At 34.4% G+C, this 19929-nt stretch overlaps 1 protein-coding gene across 3 annotated transcripts in view; it reads left to right on the forward strand.

Moving 5' to 3' along the window:
• The window catches only part of LOC100160321, a 74314-nt gene that overhangs the window by 31005 nt on the left and 23380 nt on the right, over window positions 1–19929 (forward strand). For all 3 annotated transcript variants that reach the window (XM_029487838.1, XM_029487839.1, XM_016802504.2), the window contains one exon: window positions 6507–9866. In XM_029487838.1, the coding sequence (XP_029343698.1) occupies window positions 6507–9866 (3360 nt within the window). The remainder of the gene's footprint in view (window positions 1–6506; window positions 9867–19929) is intronic.

Genomic DNA, 19929 nt, shown 5'->3' on the forward strand with positions numbered 1-19929 from the left:
ATTCATACACGATAAATGCATTACAAATTGAGAAATGTTGTTTAGTGTCAACTGTGTTATGAAATACCTAACAATCAAAAGCAGAACGAATATTTTTAATGGTATTTTCAATTATTGTAAAGTGCTATTTAGATTCATTGACAAAAACAATTAAAAAACAACTTATCTTTCATAAATAAAAGCCAAATTACTACCAGAGTCTCAACCACTTACGTTCACCTCTTCATCATAATAACACAATAAATCATTAAAATAACTTATAATTAATATGCAGAATAAAACCTAATTTCAAACGAACTCAATTTCTTGTGTGAAGTTATGGAAAACAACTTAAAGCTTTCGACTTTCACGAAGCCTTCATTATAACGTGTACTCAAACATTTAATATTGATGATAAATTCATAAAAATATTAAAATCAAATAATATTGGAAAAAAATAACCATCATGATATTAATCGTTAAATTAATATCATGGCGTGTGTTGATTTAACCGTTAGATAGCGTTTACGTAGTATCAGCAATCACTTTTTTAGGAGTTAAGTATAGGAAATATTAATACAATTTTCAAATTATGAATATTTTACAGTATATTGGAACATGACGTATTGACGTAGTTTATTTGAAAATTAATTAACAGTATTGATCCCATGTTTATTATACTATTATTGTTTTATCTCGTTATTATAAAGTTATAAACAAAAATAATTTTCTGCTACGTAATAATATAATATATTATAACAAGGCTACTACATTTTAAATGAAAACACTATATTCACTAAATATACCAATTATTTTGAATAACTACGAATATGTTATTTTTTAAACGATAGTAACTGATATGCGTTTTATATTAAAAAGTATTATTTATAACAGTTGTTCAATATAGTATTTTATATATTTATAGTGAATATAATATTTTGTATACAGGATAATTATATCAAACTGCATTGCTTAATATTAAGGGAATTGCAAACGGACAGCTTTTAAGGGGATCAAAATAGGCAATTTTCAAATTGTTTGCACTTGGTTCTTGTAAATGTATGCATAGTATGTGATTATTAGTATGTGTGCATGTGTGTAAGGCGTAAGCGTTCCCGCACGCTTACGTACTACTGTATAGTACAAGTCACCGCCACGGTGTTGCGCGCATGAACGGTTAACAATTTATGTTAATTTGTAATTACTTTTTGACAACGGAATTTGACGTCTGAAAATTGATTTAAATTCGTTTTTATGTCTACTTGTGATCGATCAGACCAGATTTTAAGATCCTCAATTTAATTTTTGAAATAATTAACGTTTAAAACTTCATACATTTTTAATATTCAAACAAAATTTATAGGATTTTAGGAACGACATTTTGATAAAAGTGGCCTGTTCGATCTCAAATAGACATTAACGAATTCAAATCAGTTTTCAGAATTCTTATCACGTTATCAGGTCTATCGGTATGATTGACAAAATATTGGTACATTTTTGTTGAGATAGTTGCCCGTATGCAGTCACCTTAAAGAGCCTTGCTACGGCTATTATTTAAGGGGCAACATTTATAAAATATCTTATCTCGTCTTAGCCGCCCGAGATCTATGCGTTAATTGTAATTTGTAAATGATTATTTGTGTGAGTTAAATTCAACACGGTTATCACTCTCGTGCGCGCTGCACATGTAATAACTCGATAACAATATAAAATTCTGCATACAAATTTAACGACAACTTACTTATTGTTTTGAAAAAATTGTCCGATTTTGATTCTAAAAAAAATACTTTAATTCAGCAGAATAATAATGTCGTAGATCGTACGAAACACATTTCGTTTTTAATCTTAATTATGATTTGAAAAAAATCCATATTTTGAATTTAAAACTGTGAATTACAGTTCACAATAATATAAGATTCCGTATGATATATAGGCAACTTTTTGAAAAGTTCAAATTTTTTTTTAGAATTAAAATCGGATAATGTAAACTTACTTTAATTTTTCCAAAACTTAAGGTCTTTTGAGCTAAAACATTGACGGCACTAGCGAGAACTACTAATATTATATCTTGTGACTTGTGAGGAGGACTACGCCTGAAGTGTATCCGATACGTATTCAAACGCGCACAGGTGTCCGCAAGGTGGCATAACCACGCACTTGCCCAAAAACCGATAACGTTTCTGTTCGGTTTAGGTCTTTCTATTCCTCTCCCACACGATACTCTCGACCATCGGTGATGTGAGGTGGTTAACCTTGCAGCCACTTCTTTCGGCAATCTGTCTATTGTGCTTACCGGCCTATTGCCATTGTTATGCATTCATTTGTCACACCCAGGGTTGCCAAGTCTTCCGTGCAATGTGTTTTGTGTCTGTTGTGTGTGTACGCGGACTTCTTATTGTTATCCAAAACATTTATTGTTATCTAACGTCAGCGGTGGACAGTGATGTCACATGAAAATAATATATAATGTTGTGTTGTGTTATACTTGTATGTTTATTACGACGAGAGGAATGTATATATATATACATTATACGCATACTATTATATTTAGTACTTTTTTTTTTCTTATAACCCGAAACATTCTTATAATATATTATAATAATATTATATAAAACATATTGATCCATATTCTTCCGTTAGTCACCACGTATTGAGTTTTAGAATATTTCAAAAATATTTGTCGTCGAGATGTACGTATTATCTATTACATTTTGACTTTTAAAGATATTATATTCTTTCTGTCGGTTTTACTTTTTAATTTTGAAATTTATTAAGTATATAATTTGTATTTTAAAATAATTCTCAGTTATATTTAACGCGTGTGATTAATGACTAAATTAACATTCTCCGACAACTTTTCATCATTAGTTTTTTTTTAAATTCAAATCAGAAAGTTAGTATACACGAGGTAATTAGGTATAGAAGGATTTCACCTGAGATTTAAATTGTTAATAACACACGTGAATTTACTATTGAAATCATCATTGACACTTCATCAGACTTCAATGACTATTTGGTCTTAGTGTATACGATAAATAAATAACTTTCAATTCACTTACCGACTAAGCATAAGGTTCCATAATCACCAAATCACCCTATATATGTGTACGCTTATAAAATTATATATAATACCTACATGTATTTTAATTTATAATAATATATTCTATGATATCTCAACCCAAAGTTATGTAAATTGAATGTAATTATCTAGGTACATAATTAATTGCGTTTTTATAAAAACTTTCTTTTAAAATTAGTATTATTATAAACATTAAGTAATAATAATTTACGATTCGAGTATAATATAAGAAGTAATTGTCTTGGATTATATTAATTTTCAAATTGTATTTAGTATTCACACAAGTCGTGGAACACTGGAAACATCACAATTTTCGATGAAAGACGAGCGTTTTATTTCGCTATTGGTTTTAAAGTACTCTCGGTACTTTTATTTCAAGTTTAACAATACGATATTGATGAAGCGTATAAACATAAAAATAAATAGCTATACGTTTTGTATATTATCCTACATATTATATACTTTGAAATAATTAGGTAATCTTACTCAAGGCAAATCAATCGGTTTAATTAATAACAACTAATAGTCATCGTGTATTTATTATCATTTATTCTTTTCTGAAGGTGATATACTTAAAATGTTAATTTTTTTACACATGTTTATTATTTATGTACACATTTGTATACTACATTTTTATACCTACCTACTTATTGTTCAGACAAATATAAATTATTATTTATTTGCAAGCGTGCAATTGACAATACATTTCTCGTGGTCTGGTCTATGCATACACATTGTACGGCTTAGCGTATGTTTTATTTCAAACCCATATAATATTACTTATAATATTAATGGAATATCTATCACATCTCTGAGGCTCGCAAAATATTTGAAAACTATTTACCTATTTTTTTTTTATATTGTGCCACGCATCTATCAATAAAACTTAGAGCTGTTTGACCACAAATTTCCCAAATTGTATGAAATTAAAATAACAAAGAGAAATTAATAAAAAAAAATAAACGATTTCATAAACAATCGATTATAAAATTGAATGGACATTCCCATCATCGTCATAGTATTTTTATTCTTGTGCGTTTCTTTGTTTGACATAAAAACATTATCAATTTGTTAGTTGTTCCCATTAATCATTATACGTTTCATTACTTTGAATCTTTAGCTAAAGTGCACGAACAATCAAGTTATTTACAACGAATACATAAATGTAACCATAGCTATAGCTTAAGTATACAAACCATTCAGAACTGTATTATACATAACGTACAAATAAAATATGTAGTTGTCTGGCGCTCCGACCACCGTCTGCAGTTATATTTTATTATATATAATTGCATATTATTAATATATATTATGCATTTATGCAAATTAAGTCCCGTATAACTATATAGGTATATAATATTTAGGAGCCTACTTGAAATTCGATATCTGAACTCTGATTAACTACAACACAGCGTTCTCGTGAATACTGCAGATGCTGTTAAAATAAAATATTATTTAAATAAGTAAAAAAAAATATCGTTTCCAAAACTTTTTATTAGTTTTTTAACATCTGTTTTTCAAAATGGGTGTATGCATTATTGGTTCCTACCTCTTTTTTAGGAATGCAATATGGTGCCGAAGGGTGTCTATTGTTCACGGATTTCCGGTCGATAATCGGTGTCATCGGATTTCGTAACTCCACTGAACAACAACTGAAAAATGCGTGTGTGTGGTCTTTGATCCAGTATAATATGCATAATGTAGTGTGCTTGAAGAGTTCTAAGATATGCGCGTAATTTACAATCTGGGTCTTGACTACATAATACGTCGTATTTTTATAAGAATGTAAATTTATATATCAACAGTTTATAATTTTTAAACTTAATTAAAAAATGTGATTGGACGAAATGGATTAATTAAATTGCGCGCGTATACATATTGTCAACGTCTTCGGAAAATTAATTATTCTTAACCCATTGAGTGCAAACAGCTTAAACTATTAATTAGAATTTTTTATGCCTTTAATTAGTTGCACACGTTGTTTATATATTGATTGAAGGTATTATAAGAAAAAAATAATTGATATATTACGATTTATTTTTACACAATGACGTGCATTTCATTGATCAGTGAATATTAGTATATTACTCATTTACAAAAAATTGTAATATATATTTCTTTGTACCTATACTAAAAGCTCTGTAAAAAAAAAAATATTCATTATTCTTGTGATTCGAGTGATTTTAAAACTAACAAATGTAGTTTCTTAATTAAATTACAACTCATAAACACGTGACGTTTTATTATTTTTAGTAACCGCTCTTATATTTTGGTATAATAATCTCTATTTATTCATGATTAACTGGTATTTTATTTATTTGAAAAACAATAATTCGTGAAATTTAATTTGCACTATTCAACTTACAGAAAAAATGCTTATATTGTATCAAACTTTCTTTAACAATAAGCCACATATTATGCGATTACAGTTTGTTTTTTGCGTTTCATTATTTTGTACTTGGAATAGTTTGTCATTGTGAATCTAAATTTTGATCGGAATTGTTTCGTGTGGTTAATAAAGGCCAACATTTCAAGTTTCACAACGATTAGCTATTTTAAGTAACTTTTTTGGCCGAACATCAGCCGCGAGGCATTAAAAACGTAACAATTTCACCCTATGACTTCTTTCACCATTTCACGTTATACGAGTTTTTACATTTAAAAACCGAAAGTCGTTAGATCACGTTTGTTTTTACAGAATCAGCTTAAATATAATTAAAATGCAAGTCTTTCTCATAAACTCATCGATCATTTTTAAAAAGCAATTATCCTTTTCGAAAGAATTATAAAACAAATATAATATTCTGACAAATTAAATTAATTACAAACATTTTGTTTTAAAAGCAAAATGATATTTTTTTATAACACGAATTATGATTATATGAATAATGATGATGTAATTAGTTAAACAATGTAACAACCAATTACCCAATAATAATAACATGTTATTTATTATAAAATGATGCTTCAATAATTTGCTTATTCTAAATTTGTTCGTAGGTTTTAATTTAAAATGTAATGTTCTACCTATATTTTGGTTTTTGTAGAATAATTGAAGTTTATAAACTATAGTATATTTATACCTATTATCACGTAAAATGAAACAAGAAAAATATTAATTAGATTTTAGTATCATAGACGTATTGATGAACTTATGGTTCTTAATGACACGATTATATTTTTGTATATTTATTGATTACAAATTAAAATACTTATACATTCTAGTGATTTCTCTTCTGTATCTCCGAGTAATTTTGAATTTATATTAATACTATTTGGATTTGCACCTACCTGCATACTATTATATTGCATAACACAAATAAAATTGTAAACAATAAAAAACATTATAAAAAAATGAATCCTAATATTGCTTATAACCCATGTTCTTTACGATTTTTATTTAAGACTATCGCTGAATAATAAAATATGTTTTTTTTTTTATTTTCAGGAGTGACGCCACCGCGAAGTCGGCGTTTTCTCCGCCGGGACCCTTTCCTGCACGAAGACATTCTCGGTGGAAGTCGGAGCAAAGAGGACTATCGACTAGTCTTCCTGAACGGGGCTGATTGGTCTTCGGACGATGGCGGCTGTGGCCGGCAAACGTCGTCCAGCCTGTCGGCCGATGACGATTGTGACTGGGACTATTTCATGGCCGGCCTGGACGACGACAACGACCAGACGCGACCGTCGGAACAAACGCAGCAACGACAGTCGGCAGGTGGCGCAGGTACCAGTAACGGCGACCAGTTAACCGGCTGTAGTGGCGGCGGCAGCGGTGGTGGCAGTAAACCGAGCGAGACCGACGCGCGCGCAACAACGACGACCACGTTCGTTCCGGTCGTGTTGCCGTTCCCCGTGTTCGTGCCAGTGCCGATCGTGATACCGCCGGAGCGCGCGCAGTACACGCTAACCACCGCGTTCGCCAACGTTTTAACCGAATATTTCCGCGAACGTGATGCCGTCAGTGGTGCAGAGTTGAGAAATGTGAACGAAAAAAGGGGCGCCGGTGGTGTCGTCGCCGCGGATATGCCGGAACCCCCCGCGGCCGCCGTCGACGAAGGCGGTGGTGCCGTGCTCACCATGTACGCGGCCCGTGCGTCGGCCCTCGACGCAAAGTCGTCATCGTCACCGGGTGCATCGTGCGGAGATGACGACCGCGACGGCGAGGTAGGATATTATTCGTCGTCTTCGTCGCCATCTCCGTCGCCGTCCGACGACTCGGACGATTCGGACGCGCAGAACGTCGCCATGTCGTACGACGTCAACGACAGTCCGGACGATGACGACGACGAAGACGAAGACGACGGGTGCAACGTAAAGTTGTCCAGCATTTTGGATTCGGCGGCCGCCGCGGCGGTTAAGTCTGCCGCCGGAAACAGCAGCGCCTCCGACGAGTTTTCCGGCACAGAGTCCATGGAACAGATATCCGTCGACGAATCTTCCGCAGCCGCCGGCCTGAGTGGCAAGTTTACTAGCCTGATAATGATAACACAAGACGACAAACCGGCTGTGAACGTGGTGACCAATGATACCACAAAAATAATGCCCACGGTAGTCCAAGATGAAGGGTTCAAACTCACACTGGACACGTCCGAGCCGGCTGATGAAAGTGAAGTGAAGGTCGTGACTGGCGGTGACACATTGTCGGCTGTCATCACATTGGAAGAAGGTTTGGCCGATGATGATTCTTGGGTGGAAGACTTGGATAGGGACGATTTCAAAATTGAATCTTCCGAAGGCGAAGAAATGTCATTTGAGGAAGAACCTGAGTTCAGGAGATCGGCATTGGACTTTACGTTGCACACCATCGTGGAGGAGAGCTGCGAAGAAAGTGAAGTGGAGTCTGACCGGAACAACCAAACGGAATTGGAAAAGTATTTTTTCTTCGGTCTCTGCGATAAAGATCAAGATAATGGTAGAAATACTGATGGATTTTCTGAAACAAGTTCTATCATAAGCGAAGGGCTTGAGTCTTTGGACAGCATCGAGCCACAACCAGTAGCATCGGAAATGGCTGGATCTAGACTGGAACGATATTTTTTAAGCGAGTTTATGGGCTTCGATCGACCAGACTCGGACGGTAGTGTTGGTAGTGACAGCCCAGAACACAGCCCCGAGCAACGGAGAAAGAGATTAGTCAGAGCTAGAGGAACTGGACGTCAACATTCGTCACTAGATAATCTTACAGAATCTGAACAACAGGTAGAGATACAATTGGATTACGAAGACTCGTCTACAAGTTCAGATTCAAACGACGAGTCTATATCGTTTGAAAAAAGTGACGGTCAATTTGATACTGTTAAACGAGGCAAGAAGAAGAAGAGATCGGTTGTAACTGCACCTCCTTTGGAAGCATTGGAAATTGAAGAAACCGTAGAAAATATCAATGTAGGAGATGACGTGCTAGATAAAAACACCGAAAATGCTGAAGTGCCAGAAGAAAAAGTCACGGTTCCGATGACGGAAAACGATCAAAAACCAAGTGGTACAGAGGGCCTGACCAGAACCGACAGCTTTAATAATTGGAGTTCGGACGAAGAAACAAATCTAATGATGTCTAAGATGAGAGCGTTTTTCAAAACAATGTTGGCAAACCAACCCAAACCGGAAGTGCCTGGAGAAAAGAGCAAGCCACCCCAATTAGTAAAATTTGAGTCCGAATTGACCAGATTAATGAAAACCGTGCCGGGAATTAGAGACGAGCAGGTGAAAGAAATCGTCGAATATTTAAGTAGCGAAGACACGTGGAGCGATTCATACGATTCGTCGGACTACACGAGTTCTGATTTGGAGACCGGGTCAAGGCTACAGGACGAAAACCGGGACACTGCGTTCGTCTACCAGAAACTCATGGCTTCGTTGCGGAAGATCGAAGTTCCCAGTTCCGATTCGTCGGCGTCCAGGAACTCGCCACCACTTGTAACCAAAGTCATGCAACACATCGGAAGCCGGCTTGTAGCGCTGATGCACGCGGTTTCCGAAAATCCCGGTACGCCACGGGCGTCAAGATATCACAGAAGATCTCATCACCACCACAAAACGTCGATCATTTCTACTACCACGGAGGAAGAGGACGAGGGCGAAGACGAACAGTTTGATAGCCCGGGTCTGCCCAGGTCCAAGTCACACGACCCGTTGTTAGAAGAGGCTCGGCAAGAGGCCAGCGACAATGAAAGGTTCAGTTGGCGGGGCAGTTTCGAATCGACGCTTATGATGTCGGACTCGCGAACCCGGTTGACGTCTAGTGGCGAGAGTTGCGTGACGCTCGCGGCTAAGAGACGGTCGGCCGGTGACCTGTTGATAAAGAGTGCTAACAGTAGCCGGGAACAGTTGGACCGTGTGCGATCGTGTGGCAGCATCGGTGGCAGTGTCGAGGATCGAATCTGGAGAAACGGGCGGAGACGGGGCAGCGTACCCGATAGCGGTGACTCGGGTGGTGACAGCGACGACGGCGTGGCGGCCACCGGCTCCAAGTCGACCACGTTGCCCAGGAGTCTGCAGCAGCAAGCCATCGCATCGTCATCGAATACAAACTCGCTACCTCGGTTGCCTACCACCGCCGCAGCCGCACCAGCGCCATCCCCGAGTCCGCTGACTGGTATATACAAGGCACACAGCGTACACCAGTTCAACGTAAAGTCAGCTAGGTACAGGCCACCAGGATACAAAAATGTGGCTTCACCGCCACGTAGGGAATATAACCGCAGGAGGATCGCGCAGCATACAGGACTACAGCAATCTTCGTCGTCGTCTCCATCCCCGTCATCGTCGTCAACGGCCAACTACAATTTCCAATCGCCGCCGACCGGTAAGTCACTCATAATATATTTTACTATATCTGCATCGTTTAATAAATTGTTCCGACCTCTTAGTATTGGCATAATTTAGTTTCCTCCTCGAATGCCTTACAATTAAAACACATAGTACAAATTGTATTATACGGTTTGTTATCACATAACTCGCTTTAATTTCTGTTGGGACTTAATTGAGCCCCCATAATGTATTGTTCGCCCTGGTTTCGCCTATGCGACTATGCATCAATATGAGTTGGGATCGTATAAAACTCGTAGGCAATCGTGGTGAGAATTAGCATTTTTATTCGCGCGCACAGTAGTATCAAGTAGGTATGTATAGGTAGTTACAACACTATACTGCGTTAATTCTACGTTGCGACCAAAGCACTCACAACTCGTTTCGTCACAGTTTAGAGAACACATCTGCACACTTCAGGACGTGCGGACGTGACCTCATCGCCGTCGTTTGACCGAAACATGGTAATAGTCTATTGCGCGGCCGGTAGAAGATAAATATACAGTATGTATATAGGAAGAAAAAAATAGGTATAGGTAGGTACATTATGGACTGTGAGCTCGGGGTTCTTACGGCGGCGGTCAATTACGGTACTAGAGCTACAGATAGAATGTGTACGTCCTCTCAGTCTAGCGCGTTCGCGTTTAACCACAATGAAATAACGACAACAGCCACCGGGGCAAAGGGATACCTCTGCTGTATAGTAAATTGTGTGTAAAATATACGTAATAGGTGTTCACGACGCCATGGCTTTTTTGGTTGGTAACACAATCCCCAGTCCTCAAATGTCATAGATTATACGAGCCATGACTGATATATCATATAATTATAGAAAAAAATAATATCAACGATTATAATAAGTACATAGTTTACCATGGAATTAGTCATAAATTATTTATTTAAATAATGCTATTCATGTATTCAACTTAATATAATTATTCAATTATTGTTTTAATTAATAAGTAACCAGCATATTTGATTATAACTTATATTTTAAAATATAAAAATTAATTAGATTAGTACCTGTCTATTATATTATATTTTTCATAAAATACAAGTCAACTGAGTGAAAAGTGCCTATAAATTTGTTGTAGAATGTTGAATTGGGTGGTTGAATTGTGGCCAATGGCAAACATAAAATATCTCTTTCGATTATTTCAATGATACACTTTTTCAACGCATTTTCAGACGTGTAACTTACGACGTGACAGCGCATTATTGTCTCTACTCTCTGTAAGTACCGAACGCATTCGTTTTCATCAGTACTTCTCCCCCAAACACAATCCTAAACACTGAATTTGTATTTACTCGGTACCAGAATTTCTGGTATTGTAGAATACCGTATTATCGACCAGCGTGAATAGGGATAATCTGTGCGCTAGGCGTACATTTCTAAGTGACATAAACCAAATGTTTACTTGTTATCTATATACCATTGCTGGTACGACGGAAATATAGAAATTATTTTAAATATTTATAAGTGTTGTATTATATATTTATATATATATTCATTTTTGTTCGTTTCAAAAATATATCCACTTACTCCTGTCGCTCCCGCGCGTTTTAAATTAAATCGTAATCCGCAAAACTATATATTATACGTCTGTACAGGACACTATTTAAAAATAAAATCGATTTCATGTTGGGAAATTGACATTATTATAACGGGTAAAATACAACTTGTTCATATACCTACCGCACCAATATCGTAAAAACCCGCGTAAACCGTAGATTTTCAATCTTGTTTATTCGTTTACACAAACTAAGTAGACATTTACGACCTACGCGATCGTTTCTCGTATGCGGAGCACACCGGTGGACCATAATATTAATGAATGGAATTCTTCGACTACGTAGAGTTTATAGTATAAATATATCACTGCACACGTGTGAATTTTAGAACTGTGTCGGTTAATTATTGTTGTTCACCTTTCATAAAAATTAATATATTACAATCAATTCTTTTCTTCTATCGAACAACAACGCGAGTTCTCTGTATTATATTATTTAACGAACCTGTTTAAAAAATGACACGGAACACTGAAGTTATGGACTACCTACCTACTGACTAGCTTTTAATTATCTGAACCTCTGAAAGAGCAAAATTACTACGTTCATTGTTTTCGAACCTATGTGGAAAACATGGCCTTAGGCGTTTTTACACTAAACTACATTATTATAATATCATAGTATCCAGTATTCGGAAAATTTCGACCTCGAAGAGTATCGTGTCTGGAAAACTCTGCAAATTAGCATCAATATCAATAATATTATCATGTATCTATATAGTTGCTGGTGTTATTTAATAAAATACTACTACCATACAAAATACTCGGGTAATATTCAAACACTGTATTCTTTGAATACGAATGAGAATACTTTTCAAAATGTTTATCCAAGTACGAATTTATTTAATTTTTGCATTAAATGTTACGCAGATATTTTTTTTTTTAATGCTCGGTGTGGTGGCTACTGCGATATCATTATCTGAGACATCACTGTTATTTTTTACTCATAGTGTCGTTAAATATTATAACGCAAGACGAAATAATTTTGTAAACAATATGTAAAAATTATTATTATCTGTTTGTTATACATATATAGTAACTTGTCTATTAAATCGTGACTTTCCATCGATTACTGCGACGACGCGGCGGTCTCCTCGTAGGTATATTATAATATACTTCCGCAGTACCTATCGATTCTCTCAGTGGGAAGACGTATCTGGTAATATTCATTGTCAAAGCGCATTGGATTATTATAATTATACTGCAGCGACTTATCATTATTACCTACCTATCATGCGGATAGGACCCGTGAGTTTGCACTTGTATAGATTCGCTCTCTCTGTTATACATTATATTATTTTAGTATTATCTGCTGCGGTATTCTGTATATCTTCCTTATATATATATTGAATATTGACATTTTTCGTTTTTTACCCGTCAAACGTTTCGAACATCAACGAGACACCGTAAACATATTACGTCGCCGAAGATATTTCCAGGTGCTTGTGAGCGTTTCGTGTACAAGCAATAAGTCAACAGTTGCGTGTGGGTGTGTATGTGCGTACGCCAGGTGTAAATACACTCACGCGCGAGTACTGCCCTTTTTTGTTTGTTTCGTTATGACATCATTTTTGATATTATTTTCCGTGAGGCTTCCCTATTGTAGTTATACTTATAGTGACCCCGTTCGACTTATATTTATATACACATATTATTATATATAATAATATAACCTATTACTTAATGAAAATCCATTAATAATATAATATATATATAAGTATAGTCTGACAAAACAAAAAAACAAAACACAAAGGGTCTTTTATAAAATACTATTATTACTATATATATTAGTGTGAGTGTTTTATACAAAAAAACCTAACCTACCTACGTTTCTTTAAGTATATTAGTTTATTACACGTGATGGTTTCCACCGTAATAATTTGCATGATCAAATTAAAGCTTATGAATTTTCAATAGCTTACCCTATTTTTGATTGTTATATCAATATTTATATATAATATGATACTTATATGTATATTATGTAATAACTATTTTTTCGGTTCATATTTTATGCATATTTATATTGCAATAAACTAATTCAAAAAATATCTAAAGGTTTATTAAAATAAAAATTTATTTTATAATATCATAAGCACATACATATTGTGTGAAGTTGTTCTGTAGTTGAGGTCCATAAATAATGTTTAATAACGTTTCAAAATTCAAATAACTCTAAAGCGTGGTAAAATAATATTATATGAATAATAATAAAAAAAAAAAAAGTTTAAAACTTTTGTAAATACGTTTTCATAATATTATAGTAGGTATCTAAGCATTATTAAATATGAAACAAAATTGAATTAAACAAAATAACCATTTGAATTTTTACCCGCAGATAAATACAACATTTATTTAAAATTTAATTGTATGCTATAATATATAATATATCATTCAAGGCGTCATTTTTCTGAATTGGATCATAGACTAATAGCCATAGGATACGACATTTCTCAACATTATCAAACTTAGGTTGATGTTTAAGAAGTCTGTAGTTATATTTTCTGGAGTCAAAATCTATTTAATAATAATATTATGAGTGGGCATTTGTAGAGGATAAACGTATATACTGCACACGTTATCGGACAAACGAGTTTAATTTCAACACTTTCGTTTGATGGCGGCAAACCAATTAACGATTAATTTACGTATTTATTTATTTTTCCATTTTCTAATTCAAAAACATAATATACACAATCAAAATATAATAATATTCACGTCTATTGCCTATTACCTATTCACGCCTATTCGATCATAACACATTAACACGCAAACTTTATTTCATAGTTATCGTTTGGTTAGTTAAAAACCCGACGGTCGTAATTAAAATTTTACGAACCAATGTTTTCCGGAGTGTCGCGTATTGTTTACTGTAGTACCTAGGTACTTCACAGTTCACATATTGGTATTCGTCATCGACCGAATTTTAAATTTTCAAAAAAACACAAAACTCTTCTTCGACGTGTCTATATATTGTATCTAATTTGTGTGTTTTATATATTATTAGAACATTTCTCTTTAATCCGTTTTTACATTAAAATACGAATCACTATAAATAATACATATAATATAACACAGGCTCTTCATTTTCCGTTACAAATGCCAAAACTATATACTTTTAAAAATTAATTTTATAAATATTTTAAAACAATTAATTATGAAAATACTGTAAGCTGCTGGCTACAGCAACAATTTATAAACAAAAATTTCAATCGTAAATAACAAATCCTTTCTTAAATGTTCAATAAAAAAAAAATTAAGGATAACTTATCGAGATATCAATCACCCTATATTTTAAGTTTGACTAAATCACACATGCAATCATGAGCATAATCTTATCGAAATCAGTTGAGTAGGTGGTTTTGGACTGCATTGCACGTAAACTTGTTGTATGCGTGATTGTAATACAGATATAGATGGATAAATAGATGTTTAATATGTAATTAAATATACGCATATAACGTCATTCTATTTGCAACAATCAGTCGACGACTTAAAAACAAATTGTTTTAACGCGACCATAATATCAAATACATTTTAGCACAATTTTAGCGCCCTTGATCACAGAATTTCGTGGAATTTCACGCAACTTAGAGCATACGGTAACTGCACGACGCTCAAATGTATTAATTGCTGGTACTGAAGAAAAAATAGGCATGACAATTATTGAGTTTGACTTTCAAATTTAACGCCTGTACGTGACCTCATATATATACTATACGCGTTAATAACTCGATCAAACCAATATCGAATAGATCTCGAAAAAAATCATCAGTTGGCAATAGATAAATAAAAAAAATCTATCTATAGTATCACATCACATCATAGATCAAGTGGAAAATAATAAACCTAATGGGTGTCATAACAAAGTCTAAGATCCAGTAGACCAATGTAGGTTCAGCCGTATCTGTAAGTTTTCAACGGGAACAATATTGCAGGAACAGGAGAATGGAGGATTTAAGACACCGTGACACTTTCATAATTTACCACTTGATTATTTCTCGGCGACTTGTAACGTTATAACACTGTAAACGCGCATGGTCAGTGACTTGAAAAAGAACAAACAGACGGCGTACGTCGTACGATATATAATAATAATTATAATAGAATAGTCTTGTTTACGAATTGTTTTCTGTTAATAAAAGAAAAAAATCACAAAAGAATAGCGTTGTAGAGTGGTAGAGGATGACACTAAACTATGTACATATATTATAATATTATGTATACAATTTCTGTGAAAATTCGTTTTACATATCTGTGTAAGCATATTTTTCGCCTCTCTGTTTCGCGTTGAATCACACAAACGAGACAAATCCCGCAGTCGTATTTTAATATAATATTAAGTATATACGTTGTTCGTCGAGACGCGTAATCTATATAGTCTCCAGTTCACGTTTAACTACTGCAGCAGATAAAAATTGAAGTAATTTGTTTTTTTACACATAATGATAGTGCATCCGTATTATAGTAATGACAGAAACACTGGTATAATATTTTCATACAGTGGTGGGTACGTTAACTCAATATTATATGTTCGTTTGTTTTATTATTATCTATATCGCTGTTTCGTGTCAACAACGACTTGAACGACTGTACTATATAGTTATTAAAATATACGAGCCACGGTCGTATATATCAGCTTTTTAAAATATTATATCGTCTGCAGCACACATTTGAGCGTGTTTCAATCGGAAACGTCGCAATTATGCCGAAATTATCTAACAATATGTGTGTGTTCTTCAAGGTCTTATCAGTCGTATTATTTCGCAAAGCACATGTGTGTTATGGCGGAAATGACCGATCCGTCGTCGTTCGTGTTGGAAATCGTTGATTAAATTTATATTATTAAATAGGTACCTATATTATATAGCCGTCCGAGAATAGTCTGCGAGTTAATATCTCCAATTTCCATAATTCGAGATGTTGATTATCTAATAATTATTATTGGGTAAATAATTCGGGCGAATCGAGTATACATGCAGAGATGATAGGTGCCGAAGCTATTCGCTCAGCTGTTATGTATGTCGTACAGTGGTTTTTTTTTTTTTTACAATTCGAACCAGTCTACTAAATATACTATATATATCGGGGGAAATATGATATCTTCGGATACATCTTACGCTTACTATTTCACAAACACACAATTTTACGTCGATCATATTATCGTCAAATGTAGGTATCTATATTATTATTTTTTTTTTACATTATTTGAGAAAACTATCGTGTGGCCAATAATGATATTGGCAGATATTCTAATGACTATGACAGTACGACAATCAATATAATAATATCGTCTCGCCTTTACTACACGACAAATCGGATAATCGTTGTCGGCGAAATAACACGAGACATGCGCACTGCGTGTACCTATGCAGGTTGTGTGACGATAATAACTCATTTCTTCCCACTTGTCTCTTGCATTAATTGACGTCCAACGAATCCTCAATTCATGTATTATATAACGATGTGGTCGATTTGAATGTATACCACTAATGAATTTACTCAGCGCTGCATATTATATGTTAGTTTCGTGCATCGTTTGCCAAGTATTATTCGTTATTTTTTTTTAAAAAAGGAGAATTAACTCAAAAATATTTTTACAATCGTCCGTGAAAACGATGAATTATTTCAAATAACCCTGAACCGATCGTCCCACATGCACGGATTTAAATTCGTCTTATCGCTTGGCTAACGAAAGTGCGTAATAAACCTACATAATATTATTATAACGCCGCCTAACACAACAGCAGAATCGGCCAGAATTTTTTGTCCCCCGAATCATTCGTCGATAAAATGCGCATATTTGTGATGTGATGGCCCATTCAAATCGTGACAAAATAATATCACAACAACGTGTCCGTCCAGCTCATTGTTGCACGAAATGACACGTCCCATTAAACGCAACTGAAATACGTTCTTGCGTATATACTTACATCGTCATCAGTATTATAATATCGACTATATTAATCGAAAATAATCAGCTCTTGCGGCCAGTATAATCATAGTACGTGAACAATTGTCGCTCTAAAACAACAACAATTGTATAATAGTTACGTTTGAACGGATTTTACAACCGCGTGTGTAGAATTCACGGGATCGTCTCATACATATTTCCTATATAAAATAGTAATATGCAAGAACAATGATTATCAAACGGGCAACCAATGACCTAAATCTGCCTAGTGTAGTATATTATATATAATATTAAAATACGCGTTTCCCTTTCACTGATTTCGCACATTGTGTTAATCTTAATCCGAGATTAAAAGATAGTAATTATATTATAACACAACTACTACATTTATAATATAATATATAATATATATATATATATATACAACGAAAATATACGTGATTAGAAAGGATACGCGACCAGGATGTATGCAGCGATCCACGTTCTGTCCATACCTATATACCTATTATATAGGTACAGTGAAATTTGTTTATCCGAGCTGGATATTATTTTAATATTATATATTTTCGTCGTCCGCGTTACATGTATATACTACCACTGACGTGTTAGCAATAATATTATACTATATTGTACACAGCATATAAGAACCGTAAGAGAAGACATATTATATATATTATGCGTTTATTATAAACGTTCGGCAGCTGCAAGTATTCGAACGACTTATTTTTTTCCAATGTCCAGATAATGATGTATACAACTATAGCACCGCTGCGCAAGGTTGACTGGATGATAATAATTTTGTAAAATATATTATCATATTATATAAAAACCCACGATCGCGAGACGTGTACAGGTGGGCGCGCTGGACGGAAAAACAAAATTATGCGCGTATTACATATACCTACATAATATAATAATGTGATGTATATACACTACGGCGCATATAATATAATATGTAAACAAAAAGCGAATAACTGCCGAGTGAAGTCATTGGTCTGACAAGGGACAAGAAACTCGACCGATTAGAAGTCCGACTCGCTATTTTGCTTGTCGAGTTTCAGGCGCGTCTTCACGTATTCACGCGTCGCTATAAGTATAATGACAAAGATATGAATTTATATAAGTATTATGGACGGTGCGTGGCGAATAAAAAACTGTCTTTATCCAAACGTTTTGAAAAATGTACGGGTTAAATAGGTATATACAGGTACCAACATGCATGGAATTCTATGGGTGTGGTGGAAACAGATATTGTTATAGTTCTCGCTTGGTCTGCAGTGGTCTCATCATAATATTATTAATTACGCCGATAATATACGGTAACTCGAGTAATATTATAATATAGAGGAAATACTTTTTTTTTTTTTTAACTTTTAGGCTTTACCCGATAAATGAGTGAAACGGATCTGAAAAATGTGGTTTATTTTTTGGTTTTGTGAGACACGTCGATTTTTATTCTATCAAATAATCGTTGTTTAACCGCATTTCCGTCGGTGCTGCACTAGTACGTCGCATTTTGTTCATACCGCCTAGAATGCATCATATACGCATGCATGTCGTCGACAACAATAACGATGATGCACCACGTGATTGCTATATACATAATACCTATATCAATGTAGGTAGACGTCACACAGAACGGGCGATATGTGCACTCCGGAACTAGAGTAATCATAATTACACGGTTACGCCATTACCGTGTATACAATGCACATATATATACAAATAGTACCTATATCTATAAACATATATATAATACATACGCACTGCTGCAGATAGACGGACGTCACACGCACGCCATACATCGTAAAATTTAGAATTACCTATGTATATCATGCTCTGAGAAGAACAGCTGCAGTCGGTCCGAAAACCATTGCCAGAAAACGATCTATGTTCATTACGAAGCGTTGTTATAATAATATATATTATCCACGATTGACCGCCAACGTGTACTGCAGATAGTACTCGACAACGGTAAATACGCGTGTGTGTGTGTGTGCATGTGTGCGTGTGTCCTTACCGTTCCCAAAACGATAAGACTTACGAATATATTTTATCTCCCGAGACCACCTCCCTCTGGTCTTCCTAAGTTTCGTTGGATATTTACCGAATTAAAACTCTAATATTTTATACTATATAAGACCTATATATACTATATAAGTACCTATACCTATACCGGTACAATCAAAAGTCACACAAGCTAACTAATCTATCTTAAACTATCTTCATTTTCGTACGTCTCATGAGATCTAAGTAAAATCAGAGTTTTTTTTCCACAGATAAAACTGTATAATATTATGTGGTTCGTGTGTGTGGTGTTTTAGAAAACCAATCGAGTGTTGAAGAATGCGTTTAGAATGGTCTTAGTTTGATATTATTTAATGGGTTTTAACTTTAATTATATATTTTTTTACTTTTATCGTTTATGTATTATTATGAAAGTACCTCTACTTAATATATGAATTTAAATATTTTAGTATTATAAACCGTGTATTTTACGTTGGATAATAAAATGCTTTTATCGTTCGTAAATTTAATGATAACTATTTTGCTTCATTATGGGACATTGTTAGGTGTATATA

This window comes from Acyrthosiphon pisum, chromosome A1 (assembly GCF_005508785.2).
Source record: "Acyrthosiphon pisum isolate AL4f chromosome A1, pea_aphid_22Mar2018_4r6ur, whole genome shotgun sequence".
NCBI lineage: Eukaryota > Metazoa > Arthropoda > Insecta > Hemiptera > Aphididae > Acyrthosiphon > Acyrthosiphon pisum.